General features: G+C 34.4%; 1 protein-coding gene across 1 annotated transcript in view; it reads right to left on the bottom strand.

The window, feature by feature from the left end:
- The window catches only part of LOC150101399 (protein sel-1 homolog 1-like), a 279247-nt gene that overhangs the window by 95537 nt on the left and 162137 nt on the right, over positions 1-21573 (bottom strand). Inside the window, exons 12-13 of the mRNA XM_090400935.1 lie at positions 20819-20881; positions 1509-1596 (exon numbers count right to left, since the gene is read on the bottom strand). Of these exons, the coding sequence (XP_090257061.1) occupies positions 1509-1596; positions 20819-20881 (151 nt within the window). The remainder of the gene's footprint in view (positions 1-1508; positions 1597-20818; positions 20882-21573) is intronic.

Here is a 21573-nt window from a genome sequence, read left to right as displayed (position 1 = left end):
CCTTGTTATGGAAGGAGGGGGGGGGGGGGTTGAGCTAATTGGTTTTAATATTTTTTGGATTTTATGAGGGTTGTAGCCATTGGCTACAAAAAGGTGTTAAGAATATGGTTAAGTTCAATGGTAAGTGCATTGTTATCTGAACTGATTCATTTTGCCCTGTTATATAGGGTTTTTATAATCCCATATTGTTGGGAGGGTGGGGGATTGCTAATGAATATATCTACCTGTATGTGTAGGTTTTCTGTAAACAGAGAAAGCCAGGGATCCATCAGGCTGGCATGTAATCAGTGTCTAGGAAAGGGAGACTGTTATTGTTTTGTTTTTCCAAGGTAAACTGGATCCTGGGGTGTTGATTGTTTAAGTGTGATAAGAAGTTGTGGAGTGTGTACAAGTCATGTGGCAAAATATCGAACACATCATTTACATAGAGTAGCCAAACAGTAGGTTTAAGTGTAGCTGAGTTTAAGGCTTTTTCTTCAAATATCTCCATAAAGAAGTTGGCCAATGGTGGAGAGTTATAGCTAGATGAAAGTTTTTTTCACATGGTTATAAATCAAATAAAAGATGCCAAGAAATTAAATTCTTGCTTTAAATCATTTATTCAAGTGTAAGCAAACAAAGTCTGCATGTGAAAGATTTTCATAACTAGACTACTTGTATATAGAGGATAATGACTTCACATTAATTGCCTCAGCATCCCATTGAGTGTGTATAATGCTATGCATTACAGTAAGGGGCAGACTAGTTTTGACCTTTACTGAGGTCACATCAGTGGGATGCCAGACCCAGAAGAGAGACCAAGGTTGAAGTAATGTGGAAGTCATATATATAAAATTAAAATTTAACTGACTAGAACCCGAGAAAGTATAACAAAAACCTTTAATAAATCACGACTAGTTTCATCGGTGTTTCGACTTCTTCAGGTGAGAAAGAAATAACATAAGACTTATAAAAAATAACCTTGTTATTTTTCTAAGTCTTATGTTATTTCTTTCTCACCTGAAGAAGTCAAAACGCCGATGAAACTAAATGTATACATCTCGAGTCAATCCTAATTACAACAATATATATAAGTAGTGAAAAGGTATATCACCTTATTGAAATACTTTGGATTAGAGCTAGCTTCTGAAAGTACAATGCTGGAGTATTTTAATACTAAGGTATTACACTTTTTCACTACTTGTATATGGGAAATATATGACTTCTGCATTATTTCTCTTCTGATGTATGAACCAGACTCAGAATCTCTTCTGAGTCTGGTTCCCACTGATGAGACCTCAATAACGGCCAAAACTGGTCTGGTTAGTGGCCTTTCATATACAGGTTGTCTGGTTGTGAAAATATTGCATGTGCAAACTTTGTTTGCTTACACTTGAATAAAGGATTAAACAATAATATAATTTCTTGGCATCTTTAATTTATAACCAAGTGAAAAAACTTTCAACAATTAAAAATATGCACAAACAAGTTAATAAATAACCAGATCATCCAACAATAAATAGACTTACTGTAGTACATATTCCCTAGTTGCAGCTGCCCATCAACCCATCCTTGATTTGCAGCAAGAGAAAAATACTTGAATGCTTTGGTGTAATCCTTTATAATAATAAAAGTAATAAAATTCTATTTATTTGAATGAAAACTATTACTAATAGAATTTAAACACATAAAACAACATGAAGTGAATTATTAACATACTTATGAACTTACACATTTGTTAGTAATTTCAAATTTATAAACTTCTATAACAAATTTATTTAAAAAAAAAAAGTTTTTTTTCCCCTTCTCACTTATGTGACTCCCTATAAAATGTTCTTAACCTATTAAGTATTAGTACCATGTACTAATCTAATACTTTAATAAACAAAGGATTTCAATAGGAAGGTGGTCTCAAATGAGCAGACTGTTGGTTGGAGGGCTGATATGATAACAATTTGACCAACTTAGTTAGGTAATTTGATAAGTATTTGACAAAATAAAATGTTTCGTTATGACATCACATGAAAGATACCAATAAACTACAAATTAAAATGTACATTTTCCTTAGATCTTTTTACATTTCTTTCTATATTTTCCTCCCTCAGATTCTATAATCCCTTATCTTCTTTTCTATTCAATGAATAAATTAGATATTGTACACTTTAAAGCTTTTTCTTTTATTTCTTCAGAGACATTGCTTCAGCAATAAATAGTTTGAGATTAACCATAGCAGTAACACTGTAATTGTGAAATGAATCTGTGATTTAACATCAGATTTCTTAAGAAGTGAAACCTGAGGTTGTAGCATAGCTGTGTTGTTGTTCCTAGCACTTGTGACACCACCACCTGCATAGTTGCAATACTTATATTTATCACATGCCACTTATGACAAGTACCAAAATTGGCATGTGAGATATGTATGCAAACAAGTGAAATATGTAATGGGACTAAATTTTGTTTCTATAACAAATTAATACATCTGGAAGAAAAGAAAAAAAAAAGTTTTGTGAACAAAAATTTAGCAAATAAGGTACTTGATATAGTGAAATACCAAATTTATGCTTTTTTGGTGAGGGTTCCCCACACTAAATATGGGAACTTTATACTGGAGCTGTTAATTTCCTATATTGCAGAGGACATTCTTTGGAATCCAGTCAAAGTGACGACCAAGGAACACAACTGTTATACAATATATGTATGTATTTATTTTTTATTTATATATTATTTTATGTGAATCCCACCAATGAAAGACTGTAAACTTATGTCACATTAATACTGTGGCAGAGATAAGGATTAGATAATTCAGAAACCCTATTCTAGGCACCAAACATGAACTTTTTTTTTCAAGCTCCTTCAACCCTCCAATAAGCTGTACAAAGTTCCTCACCAGACAATTAAAATTCACTTATCCAAAAACATTCACAATGACCATGAACACAGCAAGATTCAAACCTACGACCTGTTGTCTGGAAAGCAGAGACTCTATCCACTTATTAATAATACTGTATAGTTCATTTAGTCTGTAATATAAATAAAAGCTGTCATAAAATATATATTCTTGGTTTAATCCTTTATCCAAGTGTAAGCAAACAAAGTTTGAATGTGAAGTCACTTCACAACTGGGCTACTTGTATATAGAGGCTAATGACTTCACATCCAATGCCTTAGTATCCCATAATGCAAAGCACATACCCTTATGGATATGTATAATGAAGAGCATTATATATGTCTGTTTAGGGTTTTTTAATTTATAATATAACCAAGTGGAAAAACTTTAGTCTGTAATATTCACAAGGTGGACTACTGACTGGAGAGCAGAAGCGTTATCCACTCGGCTAACCAGATTTTCCCTGCAGTGTCTTGATCTACATATAAGACTAAAAGTTGATATTTTTATAGTTAAATTATTTGAAAGAAAGTATACTTCATACATGTAAATAATTTCTATCATGTTGATTATTATGGATAAGCAAATCATCCCCTCCCTTATCACTAAGTTATTGTGATCAATTTAAAAGGAAAAAATACATCTTAGCCAATAATTTTTTTATTATTAATAATTAAAACATTTAAAAAGAATAAAACAAAAGTGTGTTCATCATAACTGTTCACTAGCAAAGTGGAGAATTCTTTATTTTTAACACACATACAAAAAGGTTTACTATTCATGTGCTACAACAACCCCCCCCCCCAACATTTATTAAATGACAACGTAATGATGAGAGATGGCGTGAAACCATTATCTGCACTAATTTCAACCTCTGAAGTTGCATCATGCTACTAGATATTTTTAGCTCTAAGTATTTCTAACACAGAAATACTTAGAGCTAAAAATCAATACAGCAGTCTTTTTTTTCAACATACAAGGAGCAAATGATGTATCACCATATTAATATATACTCAGAATTAAGTTTGAGTATATATTAATTGAGAGCATTTTATTAATAAGGCAATTCACCATTTCATTACACATACATGAAAAAAAGACTTCCATTCATTTAGCATTAGTATCTCTATGGGTCTAGCTTCCACTAATGAGACCTCTAACATTGAAGCTTCTATGTGTCATAATTTGCCATAATGCATAGTAATATACACATCCCAAAGAAAGTGCTTTGCATTATGGGATACTAAAGCAGTGTCATGTGAAGTCATCTGCTTTGACATAAAAGTAGCCCTAGTTGTGATACTATGCATGCAAACTTTTGTTTACTCAAGCTTGGATAAATAACAAGCAAACGAACAATCATTTTTTGTCACTTGTAACCAAGTGAAAAATATTTTCTCTCCCAAAATATATTGTACTAACGACAGCAGAACTGCCATAGAATAATGAGAACAGTTTTAAATATAAACCCAAATCTCCAACTGTTTAGGTAGAAAATCCCAAGAGTGCACATCAATACCATGCTGATTGGTCGAGTGGTTAGCATATCTGCTCTCCAACCAAAAGGCTATGGGTTCAAATCCCGTGTGGGCATGGATGTTTGTGATTGTCTGTGAAAATACTAGTGGTGGTGGTCAGCGGTAGATGGCATTGGTGTAGATGATGAAGATAGTTGCAGTTGGTGAAATGAGTGGTGGAGATGGAGAGTCGCAGAGTATGTCATCTCCTTCGATGAGCCTTTGGACTCCCTGGAGGTATTACGTAATAATAATAATAATAATAAATAAGATAGAAAGAAATTAGCACATCAATCAAATAGCTACAATACAGAGGCAAAAGATCCCTTATCAAACACATAACATGATGTCAACATGTGCAGACTACTGAAAACTATTCTCTTATTTCTCCTCCTGCACTTTCCATGTCAGTATATAAGATGATATTTGAAGTTTAAAAAAAACTATTGAAACAAGGGATCATCTTACACTCCAGGTATCAAATCTGAATATTTGCATTCAGTGATGAAAAATGTCATCAAGCAATCATCTAGTTCCTACAGTAACATGTTAGATCAGGGGGTTGCCAAACTTCTTTGACCCTCGACCCCTTTAAGAGTTTGACTTTTTATCGACCCCCTCTATTTTACTATTACGTAATTATAATAGAACAAGCAAAAAAAGATGCTTATGTGAGTTTTTAGATTGTTTATTTTATAGTTACAGTGTTTATTGTATGTATAATATAGTATATATTATTATATTGGCTTAACGTCAAAGGGATAAGTTTTTGACGTCCTGCTTAACATTACATATTTGATAGGAGGGATAAATAAGATATAAAATATAAAATTTAATTTAGATAACAAAATAACAATAATACAATCTTCCTTATATATATGAAAATAAGACTTTTGTTACCTTAGTATACAATTTACTAATGTTGTCAATGTGAAGGGTGTGCTTCATGACTCTTGACAAGATTAGCAATGTTGGGTTTCTTAATGAAGCAATAAACCCAAGTTTCAAATATTCTAATGAATATTGTCTGCATTTCTTTTTAGAATCTGAAGCTGCCAAGCTATTTTAAATATAATCCTGTTTGTTTTTTTTTTACTCCATTTCCCAAGTCTTTACTTGAGAAATGGAGTATTAAAAAAAGGTTCATATTTAAAATAGCTTGGTATCTTTAACATATATTATACCCAAGGTAAAAAACTTTCTATAGAGAAGTTTAGTTCGTGAATGAATAATGATTGAATTATAATATGTATGTTGATGAATTTTAGAATATTAACGCTCACTTGCATGTCAATGCGCAAAAATGAGACTGGGATCAAATACGTGTAAGTATAAGTAAATAAACAACCGCGCACGTGTAGCAATCTCGCTCCTGCCGCGTAGGAATCACCGACATCCATTTATTGGTAAATAGGTCATTTTGGCCTATTTGATTGGCCTCTAACTATTTTCATGACCTTGCTCCATCTTACAGGTCCCATTCATGTCACTGTTCCCACGATTCACTCTTAATTGCATTGTCATTCAGGATGGAGGTAATCCAAGTTAACCGAATTAAATATTACCTGTATAATGATATCTTATCGACCGTGTTAGATGAACATATGCTTTTGGCTCACATGTGATCGAATGACTCATAATACGTGCGTGAGCCTGTCAATTCATGTTGTGGTGTCATGTGACACTGACAAGGCACATCTTTCGCTAGTAGACTAACAATAAGGTTCTATTGTTAAAATAAGGAAATGTGCAATAAGTTTGTTCAAAATACCATAAAATTGTAGACTAAAATGTTTAAGAATCTTTTCTTAACATGTTCATTGTCGATCACGTGATATCGCGTGGACGTCGCTATCGAGTAAAAAAAAATTGGCCACCACACGAAATTCCAATTTTCAGCTTGGCAATGAACGTGTTAATGAGTACTGCTATTTATTTCTAATTTCGAGACACCATAAGATCTTATCCATCTGGCTCCAATCCTACAAAAAAGAAATATGAAACTGGATTTAAACTGAAAGTTGTAACATATGTCAAAACAACTGTGCAGCTACACAAGAATATGGTGTAACAAAGTAGATTTGTGGTTATCTTAAACAATGTATAGCACAAAATTAACATTTTGGAAAGAAATTTTTAGATAGTATTTTATTTAATTTATTTTTAATCTTGAAAAATTGCATTAGCCATACCTTTTATTTAGAAAATTTGATAAGGTCTATCATTTACCAACTGCTATTTCAAGATCATACTTCCAACTTCTATAAATGGTTCACTGGTTTCCTTATTAATTTACATATCATGGTGGTTGACTTTGATGTTTTGGATTGCTCCACTAATACCAAAGAATCCTAGTTCTCTATGCTTTCACCTGAACTTTTCTCTTAGGCTCCAAGTGTACACTTCTATACTTTATATATGACTAACCTCACCATCCTCAAATCCTATTCCTAAACTTTGATGACAGTACACTCCACTCATCTTCATATTCATAGCATATATCCTGAAGGGATGAACAACAGGATACTCTTAACAGTACTACTGATTAAGTTTACATTATTACAGACTTCTTTATTTAGTCAAATGCCTATCTGATGGTGAAGAGATACCACAGGGCATGCCACTTTTAATCTCTGGTTAGTGCTGACATCATTCCATCCTAATTCTCTTTTTTCATTGTGTTTTGGACAGGCAGACATGCTCCTCTCACATGTCTACCTAGGTCATTTCCCTTGACGTCTTGTTTGTCAGGCTTCCTGTGGATCTCTCATTCTTCACTCTGTAAACTTCTCCAAACCATGTAAGTTGTTTCCTGGATAATTATTTTAAGTAGTTTTACTCCTAAACTTTTTTCCTTTTCTTTTTTTTTTTTTTTGTTCATATCTATTCTAGTTTTCCCTTCCATCTTCCTCAGAAATCTCATTTCAGTGGTTTGCTTCTGCCTAAAACTGTTGATATTACTAACAGCTCTATAGGACAGTAATGGAATATAAACTGATCAGTAAATTTTCTTTTGTGGATTTCCATTTTACTCTGAAAATTTCTATTTAACATGTTGTACTACTAGTCTTCCTTCTGATGCAATTCTACTACTGAGTTCTCAGATTTTTCTGTTTGGATTGAAAATTGATTCTAAATATGTCTGGCTACTTAGTCTCGAATTTCATTCTGAAACTTAATTAGATGTGTTCTTTCTTCCCAAACTACTACAGCTCTTCTTTTGCTCTGCTTCACATTTCTTTTCAGCATTTTTTTTTTAATTCCAAATATTTAAATTATAATGTTCTCCTTATGATTCTGCATATAGTACATCGTTACAAAAAATTCTGAAAATTCCAACAGTTTTATCAGCCAATTTCCTATCTGAAATAGTTTGTTTTTTGGTAGTCATCCATTGATACAGTAAACAGCATTAGGCCAAGTACCTATCTTACTCTGCAGTTGTCCTCTAATTTGTACTGCCAGTTCGTGAATACATTTTTGATAGTTTTGGCAGAGAGTGAATCCCTTGGAATCCAAACTTTCCCCTACATATTTTTTTCACATTTCTTTCTTTCCACAATATCCTAGGCTTTTGACATATAGAAAACATGATTCTTTTCCACATTCTTTACATATCAGCATATGCATGTTTGAAAGTAAGGATGACATAATACTTGATACAATAATTTAACTGAGATAATATATACATTATGTTGCCAAAAGTATCCAGAAAGCAACTGTTTATATTTCCCATTGCTACAGCATTGCTGTCAATATTTCACACCATCTGTGGTTCCTTTCACTGCTATTACAGCTAATACTCTTCAGGGTATGCTCTCCACTAAGTTCTGGTAAACTGCTGCTGGAATTATTTTCCATTCCTCCTGTAGTATGGTGAACAGCTAACGAGTGTTAGTTGGGTGAGTAGGTCTGGTGTGCAACCTTCGCTTCCGCTCATACCAAAGATTATTATTAATACATGACACCTCCAGGGAGTCCAAAAGACTCATCAAGGGAGGGCACCTACAACTCTGTCTCCACCAACTCAATCCACCAAATGCAACTACATCAACGCCCTCTACTGCCCACCACCAATATTTCCAAAGATAATCACAAACATCCATGCCCATGGCTGGATTCAAACTGCAGCCTTTTGCCTGGGGAGCAGATACGCTAACCACTCTGCCAACCAGGCTGGCAGGTGTGTTATCATGCTGATACAGGAAAGGCCTATTACAAACAGTTATCGCAGTATGGGAAGAACAGAATTGTCCAAAATATCACGGTAGGCATTAGTGTTTAAAGATCTGGACAAAAAAATCAATGGGTCCAGTCCAAACCAGGAAAAACAGCCTCAGATCATTATGCTACTGCCTCCAAATTTCACAGTCAATACAATACATTATTGTAAATATCTTTCATTAGGCAACTTCCAGGTCCAGACATTTATTTATTTATTTCGTATCCAAACACAAGTGGTACAACATGATTTACAACAAATTAGAATACATTACAAGCTTAGATCTGGTAGGTGAATTACACAGAGAAATAATAATTAAATATGAAAAAAAGGAAACTATACATAACTTATATACAGTCAATATGGTCAGATGTTCCTCCAGTATCTTGTACAATCAATTGCTCTTTCTGTGCAGGATATAAGGTCTTCTTTTGTGCAAGATGATGGAAGAAAGGGGCAAGAAAGAAGGTGTTCCATCGACTGAGTTGTCCAACACTCACAATTGTCTGGGCCAGTGAGGTAGCCCCATTTGATGAGGTTTTGTTCGCAATGTCCTGTCATTCTCAGTCTGTTGAGGCTTTTCCAAGTATTCCAGTCCAAGTGGGCACCACATGGAAGATGTTCAGCTGTTGGAATACCAGTATTATTTTCAGGACATAGTGCAAGCCATTGTTGAAGTCTTGTCTCTGGGAAGTTTTTAGGTGGTTCAACAGTTGCCAGGAAACTATGTCGGGATCTTAGTCTTTGGGGGTACTGCGGTCTGGCTAAATACTGGGTGGTGTTCATCATTCATTTGTCTACTTCCTTCATCAGCTGAGAATGCAGATCTTCGAATTGAAGCGGGTGCAATACCAGCCAAAGTATACAGGTCTTTTAGTGGTGTTGGTCCAGACATGTCCATCAGATTGCTAGATCATGAACCACAATTCACTGACCTGCAGGATTCTCTTCCATTGATGCAGTCATTGGACTGCATCAATGGAAGATTGTTTGCACCAATCCAGACAATGGTGGGCATTGGCAGGTGTAATCAAGAGCTTCTGAGCCACAGCATGACCATGAAATCTAAGAGCAAACATCTCTTCAGCTCATGCAGAAGTCATTTGTGATGACTGCTAAGGCTGACTGACAATTTACTGTGATAACACACTTGTCAGTTTCTTGAGCCTACCAGTTTGGGGGAGGGGTTTGGTTGCTCCATCACATTTCCACTTCATGATAACCTCATTGACAGTAGACCAATGCACGTGTAATGTGACAGAAATTTCTCAGACCAAACGACCGAATTTGTGGCTCTGACAATCATACCACGTTCAGACAACTTGTTGTCCACTCATCCTGATTGTGAACAAATCTTGTTCACAAAAGAAACAAAACCACCATCTGTTCGAAAATTTCATCAACATGTTTCTTCTTAATTAATTCTCAACATACAGCACTAATGTATTAGAGAATTTGTAATTTCTTACGATTATTATAAAATCTTTAGTTTTGAGACTGCAGGTGCGTGTATGCACACACGCGCATCACTGCTAGGTTAGGTAAGAACTTGCATTCATTACCATGTGCCTTTGGTTTAACGTACTCAAGTGTAAATGTTCCAAACTAAAGCACTAACAATGATACTTCATTTAAAAATATAAAAAGTTCTGAGAAGAGACTTGACTGGAAAGTTGCATATGGTTGCATTTCAGTAAACGCAATCAAATAAAGTTACTTTAGCATCACAATCCACATCTGTGATATGTTACATATCAGAAACAGTAAAACATGCATTTCACAGGTGTCCTCTTGCCCTGCATAATGGGAACAGGTTATGTTACATGTTAGGCATTCGATTACTCCAAGCAGACGTTTTTGCAATACTCTGCATCAGTAATTAATGAGAAAAAAAATGTGTTTATAATTAAATTAAAATATCATTTATTGAATGGTAAAACATGGTTATGAAACCAGTAATACAATGTACAAAAGCTTTACAATATTAGAGAAATTCAACTGTTCGGTTAATCATATTTACAAATAAGTATCCTAGGCGCTACCAAATTTTTGGCAGAGTTTCTGCACAACACCTGCATTATGCAATTTTTTTCAAGGGAAGATAAAATTTTGTCTATTCTTATCATGAGTTTTCTCGCACTGTTCCTTCCCCATCCCCTCTCACTTCAGTATTGTCAACTGCAAAGATAAACAGAGTATTCCCAGAGCGTGAAGGCCAACAGGGAATTAATCCTTAGGCACCCCATATGGAGTACTTAGCGGTCAAAGCTGTATAACTGGGAGGAGACCTTGACATAGCACTTTAAGGAATGTGGAGAACAGACCAGGGCTTCTGATGTAATGTCCAATCTTCATCTTCTCATGATGCACCCTGATAGGTATCTACCTGGATAATGAACGAATGAGGATGGACTAAATTTGGGATTTAGTCAACCAAATTGCATTCTTATTGGCTTAAACTCCAATATAAAATGATAGTACAACATGACAGAATTTATGCTGGTTGAGGCATCACCTCCATTAAACAAGGCTCCTGTTTTTGTCAGAAAACTGGGGTGAACAGTGCAAAGTCAGCTACAGAACAAATTCCAGAACACATCCCAACTAACCATCAGCAGAGCTCAAGATTGGTATACTATCAAAGTAAGAAGCAGCAATGGAAAATAAATGCAACTAGCAGAAGAATTGAATAGTACCAGATCAACAAAATAAGCACGAATGAGACAAAGAAAACAAAAACAGACAAGATCTTTCTAAGCAATAAACAAAAAATTTTATATTCAGGAAATAACAATCAGGGAAAAGAGGGAGTAGATATAGTATTCAACACTAAATATGAGGATAATCTTCTTGAATGGTAGGCAATATCAAGTAGAATGATGGGAGAAATATCAGAATGGGGAATGAACTGGACAATGAGACTTAATCTTATGGTCCCACAGAAGGTTCTACCAAGGAAGAAATGGAATGTTTTGAGGCATTAGAGAAGGAAGCTAGCACGCTGAGAAAGGAAAAGTCCATACTTGTTGGAGAGCTAAACAGCAGCATAGGAATTGATTATCAGACATATAGAAATGTTCGGTGAAAAATTGGAGAAAGGTGTAAAGATAATAATGGTAAATGCCTGCTGGATTTCTATTCAGGACATGGATTAGTTATAAGTTCCAACAAAAAAAATGTGTGCAACATGGAGAGAGAGAAGATGCAAGAAATAAGCAAAGTCTCATTGACTCTGTTATAGTTGACAGCAATGTTTTCCCACTGTTCAGGACACAAGAGTAAGCAAGAAGATTTGAAATAGGAAGTGATCAGCACGATAAAATAAAATTTCATGTTGAAAAGAAGATTGTGTAAGAAAGTTTTTTTAAACAAATCAGTTGAGCAGCTTTCAGAAGTGAACTGTAGACTCAAATCCACAAACATTATAGAAGAAAAAATGAGAGAGTTTTGAAAACAAGAACCAAACCTTGGAGACTCAGTGGCAAACTCTAAAGAAAACATTAATTGATTCAACCAGAGAAACATGTGGTGAGTTTTTAAGGATAGAAAAATCAACTTTATGGTGGACTCAGGAAGTTCAAGAGGCAGCCGAGGAAGAAAGCAGATCAAAAGTTTCTGGCAATTGACTTAGCTTGTGTTGTTAGAGAATGCACACAAAAATGTAAAAAAAAAAAACAACAAAAGTCATTAAGTCATGGGAATACTTTTGTAAGAACACAGAAAATAAATATCAGGAAGATGGCAAAATATTCTGGAGGCTATTGAAAAAAAGTTTAGAAATGAGGAAAAAGTATTGTAAAAGAAATGAGAGATGACAAAGGTGACATGAAAACTGAAGATAATGATATTCCAGATGTCTTAAGTCAATACTTTGAAAGATTGCTAAATGAAACGGGAAGTGTCAGTATGATGCAAGAAAGCTCCCAACAGGAAGGCAGATGGAGTAGATGAAATTCAAACAGAAATGCTCAAATAGGGAGGTATAATAGTTTTACAGTGGCTGTGGGCTGTGTTGCATAATTCAGAAAGTCTCATCAGAGGGTTGAATTGTGGATGATTCGAGCAGAGCTCTCACAGTTTCTATCTGTTAAAATTGGAATAAAACTGAATGTAAGAATTACAGAGGTATTTCCCTGTTGGGTATTCTTGGTAAGATATATGCAAGTATACTTGAGAAACAGCTAAGAAAAATTGTGAAAGGGAGGTTTGGTGAAGAACAAATGGATTTAGGCAAAATAGAGGTTATCAGGATCAGATTTTCAAATTTTAAAACAAATAGTTGAGAAATCTTGGAAATATAACAAGGATTTGTATTTACATTTTGTTGATCTGGAAAAGGCATATCACAAGGTGTCAAGAGGAAAGCTCTTCAAAGCACTACAGGTATATGGTATAAATGGAACATTATATCAAGCAATACATAGTCTATTTAAGCTGTAACTCAGCAGTTAGATCAAAATATAAAATGATGGTACAACATAACAGAATTTCATGTCAGCTGGGCACGTTGCCCGGTTAAACCCCCTGTTTTTTTCACCAGGGCAAACAGTGAAAAATCAGCTACTGAAACAAATTCTGAAACACACTCCAACCCAACATCATCTCAGTTCAAGATCGGTACTATCAACATAAGAAGCCTGAATGGCAAAGAAATGGAGCTAGCTGAGGAATTGGATAAGTACCAGATCAACATAATAGTGGTGACCGAAACAAAGACAAAAAATGGAAGATCTTTCTGAGCAATAAATACAAAATGTTATATTCAGGCAATGACAATCAGAGAAAAGAAGGAGTAGGCATAGAATTCAACACTAAATACGAGGAATTTTCTTGAATGTCTCAAATAGAGTGATGTGGGCAAATATCAGAATGGGGAACTGGACAATGAGACTTATTTGTGCCTATGGTCCCATAGAAGATTCTACTAAGGTAGAAGTGGTGGAATTTTTTAAGGTTTTAGAGAAAACAACTGACACAATGAAAACGGAAAAAGTTGGTTCTTGTTGGGGATCTAAATAGCAGATCAGGAAATGATTGTCAGACATACAAAAATATTTTGGCAAAATTTGGAGAAAAGAGCAAAATAATAATAATGGCAAATTGTTGGATTTCTGCTCAGGGCATGGACTGGTTATCACTAAAACAATGTTCCAACATGAAAATGTGAACAAATTCACATGGAGAGAAGAGGGAAAGAATAAGAAAAGTCTCATTGACTATGTTATTGTTGACAGTGATGTATTCTCCTTAGTACAGAGGATTTGACATTGGAAGTAATCACCATTCAAGTCTTGAGTAGGATAAAATTGAATTTCATATTCAAAAGAACATATAAGAAAGTTTTAAAGCAAATAAAAGTTGAGCAGCTCTCAGATGTGAACTGTAGACTAAAATACAAACATTATTCAAGAAAAAATGAAACAGTTTGAGAACAGGAACCAAAACTTGGATTTTCAGTGCCAAGCCTTGAAGAAAATGCTGATTGATTCAGCCAGAGAGGTAAGTGGTGAGGCTGTCTGCAAGGATAGAAAAATTAGAACTCCATGGTGGACACAGGAAGTTAAAGAGGCAGTGAAGGAAAAGAAGAAAACATATCAAAAGTTCCTGCAAATAAGTCAGCTTGTGCTCTTAGAGAATACAGAGACAAATGTAAGAAAGCTAAACACTGTGTAAAACTAGCTAAACAAACATCATGAGAAGACTTTGGTAAGATATTTATTTGCTATGTTTGGTAAACAAACATAGCAAATAAATATCAAGGTGGCAAGATATTCTGGAGATTGTTGAAAAAGCTCAGAAATGGAGGAAAGAGTGTTGTAAAAGGAATTAGAGATGATAAAGGTGACATGAAAATTGGAGAAAAAGATATCCTTGAAGTATGGAGTAATTACTTCAAAATGCTAAATGAAACTAGCAGTGATGAAAGCATAGTGTTAAAAAACACTGACCAAGCATGCAATCAGTAATACATATCCATACTTTAAGTAGGAAAAAAACCCATAAAAAGCCTGAAATGTGGCAAGGCGGCAGGAATGGATGATATTAGACCAGAAATGCTCAAGTATGGCAGTTTAAGTCTTACAGTGACTGCACTGCATGGTTCAGAAGGCCTGGACAGAGGGACGAATTCTGGATGATGGGAGTGGAGCTCTCATAGTACCCATATATAAAAAGGGAAATAAAACTGAATGTGAGAATTACAGGGATATTTCCCTACTGAGTGTTCCTGGTAAGATTTATGCAAGTATACATGAGAAATGATTGAGAAGGACTGTGGAAGAAAAGCTTGGTGAAGAACATGCTTGATTTCAGCCAAATAGAGGCTGTCAGTATCAGATTTTCACTTTACAACAGATAGTTGAGAAATCATGGGAATATAACAAAGATGTGTATTTAAGTTTTGCAGATCTGGAAAAGGCATATGACAAGGTGCCAAGAGAGAAGCTATTCAAAACACTAAAGTTATATGGTGTCAGTGGGGCACTATATCAAGCAATACTTAGTCTTTATTTGAGTTGTAAGTCAGCACTTAGAATTGAAGGAAGTACAGGAAGATGGTTTAATGTTAAATCGGGTGTGAGACAAGGATGTACATTATCCCCTCTGTTATTCTTTATCTATATTGATCACATTATGAAGGAAAGTGATATTAAACCTGATATCAAAATCGGAGGTGTTAATCTTAGTTCTTTGTTTTACGGAGACGATGTTATACTTGTAAATATATTCACTACAAGTCTGCAAGATTCCCTGACTAAATTGAATAACTGTTGTAATAGATATCGCATGAAGATCAGCAATAACAAAAATGAAAATAGGCAGAAGCATTGAAAATATCAACTGCATTGTGAATGGAGAACTTATAGAACAAGTAAAGCGTTTCAGCTACTTAGGCATGATTTTTAGTGAAGACGGTAAATTAAATATGGGAATAGACAACAGAATCAACAAAGCTGGCATGATAGGAAGTCAACTGAATAAATTTATATGGAATAAAAGAGAAATTAGTGAAAACACTAAATTTGCTGTATACAAGGCAGTGTTCAAACCAATTTTAACTTATGGATCTGAGAGCTGGATCAGAAGTAAAACACTTGACCAAAGACTAGAGACCACAGATATGAGAGTTCTGAGAAAGATTAGGGACATGAACAGATGGCATCAATGGCAATATCATATTAAAAACAAAGATATTAGGAAAGAACTTGATATTGTCAGCATCCAGGAATGATTACATCAGAGCTAATCTCAGATGGTATGGTCACTTAAACAGAATGGGAGAGGAAAGATTAGCAAAACAAGTGTTCTCTGTCAGGTTGGCAGGAAAAAGACCCAGAGGAAGACCAAGATATAAGTGGATTGATATAGTAAAAAGTGCCTTAAGAGATATAATAATATAAGATCTGATAATGTTGGAGTCTTGACAGGTAACAGACTGATTTGGAATAAAATTGTAGGTAGGAAGTTGTTAATAATGTAAATTTTTGACGTAGTACTATCATATCTTATACACCCATTGAGTACATGGGAGGAATTTGATAATGATCATGATGTCAGCAGTTAGAATTGAAGGAGGTACAGTAAGATAATCAGATGGTAAATCAGGTGTGTGACAAGGTTGCACACTATCTTCATTGTTGTTCATTATCTATATGAATCACATTATGAAGTAAAGTGGGATTAAGTCTGATATCAAAACTGGCAATGTTAATTTTAGCTCTTTACTTTATGCAGATGATATTACACTTCTGAATAAATCCAGCACAAGTCTGCAAAACTCCCTAACTAAATTGAATAACTGTTGTAATAAATCTGGTATGCAAATCAGCAATAAAAAGACAATGAAAATAGGCAGAAACATTGTAAACCTCAACTGTACCCTGAATGGTGAACCTATAAAACAAGTAAAACATTTAAGCTATTTAGGCACACTATTCGGTGAAAAAGCTGGTATGGTAGGAAGTCAGCTGATTGAATAAATGAGAAATCAGTCAAAATTAGTACACAGTAAATTAGCTGTGTACAAGGCAGTGTTGAAACCAATTTTAAATTATGGATCTGAGAGCTGGATTAGAAATAAAAACTTCAAAGACTGGGGGACCTCTAATATGAGAGTTCAGACTAAGATTAGTGGGGTGAATAGATGGCATCAATGGCAGGATGACATTCAAAATTACGATATTATGAAAGAAGATACCATTATTAGCATTCAGGAATGTGTTAGAGAGAGAGATCTCAGGTGGTATGATCATTTAAACAGAGGAGTGGGAGAGGAAAGATTAGTAAAACAAGTGTTCTTTGTCAGTTTTGCAGAAAAAGACCCAGAGAAAGACCAAGACGAGAATTTGGAGAAAAAATGATCAGAAGTTAGCATTGGTGTAACTTTTTCATCTAGTACAATCATAGATATCTGTACACCCTCACGAGGGTACACATCAGGATTTGATGATGAACCCATCTGAGTACCTGTCATTCCTGGATTATAGTTTTAGTAGGTTCTTCTTGGTTGTTCAGCTGCATGCAATAGGTGAAAAAGCCTTTTAGTTACATGATATAAAAGGAGTTCAGGCCTTTTCTTTATATCTGTAGATATAGTAGGAGATCCAAATATTATCCAGGTGTCTTGAATCCCTATACTACTCTAGGCTTATGACAAACACTCCCTTCACTGATTTGCCTCAAAGATCAATAAATGTCGGACCAGGTAATACCATTCCCAAGATGCAATGTAATATGTGACCAAAAGGAAACTATGCATGGAAGCTAGGTATTATGGGATACTGGAGCTATCTAATATGACATTAACTATGTCTATATCAAGTCATGAAGATACTTCACACGTACATTTGTGAATTCCTAAGTCAGAAGGTTCAAATGAATGAAGTGGTATTCAAGTAGTACAGAGAATCATAGTACCTACATATAAATATAGGAATAAAATAACAATTACATAGGAGTTGAGTGCATATTCCAGATAAAATTTTTGCTAGCACACTCAACAATAAGAAATTGTGGAGGAAGCTTATTCATCTACTACTACAACTGTGTGTTGTAAATTGGAGACACTACACAGTAATATATAATCTATACTTAAACTGGAAGTAAGCAGACTGAACTGAAAGATTTATACAAAGATAATCTAAATACAAAAAAGTGGCATTAAAATCAGAATATTAAAACTGCAATTTTCTTTACAGAGATGGTATCATCATCAAATCCCTGATATGTATCCCTAAGGAGTGTACAGAATACATGAAAGTTACATTATTAACTTCCTATCAACAATTTTCCTCCTAATTAGTCTTATCTTTCAGAACTCCAGCACTGTTAGATATCATATTCTTGTCTTCTAAAGTGCTTCTAAATGCATCAATCTACCTCAATCTTGATCTTTCCCCTGGGTATTTTTTCCTAGCAAATACCTCCTATGTTAACCTATCCTTTCTTGTTCTGTTTAAGCAACCACATCTGAGATTAGCTCTGTTCACACATTCCTGAATGCTAATGATGTCAAGATCATTCTTAATATCTCCATTTTTAATATCATTCTGATTCTGAACATTTGTTCACTCCCCTAATGTTTCTCCAAACTCTTTTATCTACAATCTATGATCAACTGTTTCACTTCTAACCTGTTTCTCAAATCTATAAGTTAAAAATAGCTTCAACATAGACTTGTATGATCATTTAAACAGCTAGTTTAAATATTTTAATTTCTCTAGTTTGGGGTTTTAATTTCTCTCTTATTCAATACAAATGTATTCAGGTGACTCCTTACTATACCCAGCTTTGCTTATTCTGTTGTATGTTTCCATATTTAATTTGCCATCTTTACTAAAAATTGTGCCCAAAATAGTTTAAATGTTTTACTTGTTCTGCCTATATTCACAATTTCCATAATTTGTTGTTTTATTGCTGATTTTCATATCAAAGATATTACAGCAATTATTCAATTTAATTAAGGAATCCTGAAAACTTCTACTGGGTTTATCTAAGAGTATAATATCTGCATGAATAGCTGAAATTGACATTTCTAATTTTCATATAAGGTTCCATTTTACTTCATAATGTGATCATACAGATGGTTAATAACAGTAGAGATAACACACCCACCCTTGTCTCACACTTGAATTAGCATCAAACCTTCTTAATGTATCTTCAATTTAAAGTGCTGACTTAAACAGACTGTACTGCTTGATATTATGTCCCATTTACACCATATAATTAACATTTGCATCAGCTTTTATCTTGCCACCTTGTCATGTGACTTTTTCAGGTCTATAAAAATTAAATACAGATCCTTGTAATATTTCCATGAATTCTCAAATATTTGTCTTAAAAAAAAAATCTGATGCTCAGCTCAGCATATTATTCTCCAAGTTTCCCCTCTGTAATTTTTCTTAGCCTCATTTCAAGAATGCTTCCATAAATCTTACCTGAAAATCTCATATTGTGATTCACATTTATCTGTAATCTCATGTTTTATCTTCTTTTTTTATGGATAGGTACTACAAACACACTACGCCAATCATCTGGAATTCAACCTTCTAACCAGGCCTTCTGTATGTATTGCAGCCAATATAAAACTTTTATAACCTCCATATTTGAACATTTCTGATCAAACATCTACTCCAGCTGCCTGTTCACAGTTAATGCTTTTTTTAAGAGCTTTTTCCATTTCAAGTTCTGATAGGTACTCCAAATTAAACCCTTCTTGAATACTTTCTGCCACTGTCACTGTTCATTTAAGTTTCAAAGATGTTTTATTCTTATATAAACATTTACAAGTCTTGAGGAACAAAAACAAAAAATATACAGATGCCATAAAGACAGGGCCAGAATGTGAAAAACATCAACTCATGGAGAATTTACATATCAAACAAAATACTGCAGCTATTTAGAATTTTTAGTTAAGATGACAAATTAATATGGAATAGATAACAGAATATGCAAACCTAACTTATCAGAACCATTCAAACGCATGGATAAGGAATGGAAATAGCAGATCAACTGGATAAATACCAGATCAACATAACAGGCATTACCAAAACAAAGACAAAAACAGGCAAGATTTTTCTAAGCAACAAATACAAGAAGTTATATTCATGCAATAACAATCAGAGAAAAGAAGGAGTAGGTATAGAATTCAACACTAAATACGAGGATAATCTTCTTGAATGGCAGGCAATATTGAATAGAGTGATGTGGGTAAATATCAAAATGGGGAACTGGACAATGAGGCTTATTTATGCCTATGGTTCTCCCACAGAAGGTCCTCCTAAGGAAGAAATGGAGGAATTTTTCAAGGCATTAGAGAAGACACCTGATAACAAAAAAAAAGTTGGTCCTTGTTGAAGACCTAAACAGCAGAGCAGGAAATGATTACCAGACATAAAAATGTTTGATAAAAATATGGAGAAAACAGCAAAGCTAATAATAATAGTAGTATCTGATGGATTTCAATTCAGGACATGGACTACTTATAATTAACATGTTCCAACAGAAAAATGAGCATAAATTCACATGGAGAGAAGATGCAAGAAACAAAAGTCTCATTGATTATGTTACTGTTGATAGTGATGTTTTTCCACTGGTTCAGGACACAAGAGGATTTAAAATTGTAACTGCTCATCAATTAGTTTAGAGAACAGGAAAAATCAAATTTCATATTAAAAAGAAGTCTGTAAAAAAGTTTCAATACAAATCAATGGTAAGCAGCTTTCAGAGGTGAACTGCAGACCCAAATTAGCCGAATTTAGCTGACCTGGTTAATCGAGTGGATGGCATATCTGCTCTCCAGCCAAAAGGCTGTGGGTGCGAATCCCTCCATGGACATGGATGTTTGCAATTGTTTGTGGAAATACCGGTAGATGGTGTTGGTGTAGTTGCGGTCAGTTGGTGATTGAATGGTGGAGACAAAGTTGTAGACCAGGTGCCCTCCCTTGATGAGTCCTTGGACTCCCTGGAGGTGTTAAATAATAATAAATGCAGAAACATTATTCAAGAAAAACAGTTTTAAAACAAGAACCAAACCTTGGAGATTCGTGTAATGTTCTGGAATAAAATGTTAGCAAAGTTACATTTACAATTAAAACAGGTCTGATAATCACTTGATATAGAATGGTGAAACTGGATGGAAAGCTGGTAATTTTTTTTTAGTAAATTCGGTATTAATTTATCATACACATATACAAAAAAAAAGAGTCAACTTACTTTTGCAACACCTTTGCCATAAAGATACATTAAGCCCAAGCCACTCTGGCCAACTGGATTACCCTAGAAAAAAATAGATTACCAAAATTCAGAATGAAATTACTCTGAAAAATCAACTAAATATTAAACTGTAAATGTTTCCAAAAGCTAGGATGCATTTTGATTTGATGTTCAACACTGCATTCAGAATTTCCCCTCTGTGTTAAATGAAGTGACCTGTCACAGCCAAGTCACTTGACTTCTTTTGAAACTTAATTCGAGCTCTGATAGGGTAGTTTATTTTATCTGCATAATATATTATGGCTGTTAACTGTGTGTTCTTTCAGGAAGAAAAATGTGAGTCAATGGGAAGAAAAACCTTTCCACTTTTGTATAAGGCTGGCTAACTCACTTTCAAATGAAAATTTATTATAAAAGTTCTTTGCATATTTGATGGAATTTGAATTGAAACAAGTCTTTCCAACCAAAGGATGCTGTCAAAACTGATCAGGTATGAAGACTAATACTGCATCAACAAATTCCTGAATACATGAATTAAATTTGCACTATTGCTAGCTTCCTGTTGACAATTTTCTACCACATTAATATATTATTTGTCAAATCTTCAATACCGTCAAATTTAACGTTGCTCTTCTTATGTATTAAACCACATCAATCCAGCTCTTGGGTGAACAATACTATATGGTTTTAACATTATTATTATTATTACACTAACCTCCATGGACTCTTATCATGGAAGGCCAACTTAACTAATA

This window comes from Typopeltis vanoorti, chromosome 11, assembly GCF_054136105.1.
Source record: "Typopeltis vanoorti isolate ZY-2024b chromosome 11, IOZ_Tvanoo_1.0, whole genome shotgun sequence".
Classification (NCBI taxonomy): domain Eukaryota; kingdom Metazoa; phylum Arthropoda; class Arachnida; order Uropygi; family Thelyphonidae; genus Typopeltis; species Typopeltis vanoorti.
This window is presented reverse-complemented; position numbering and strand designations above follow the sequence as displayed.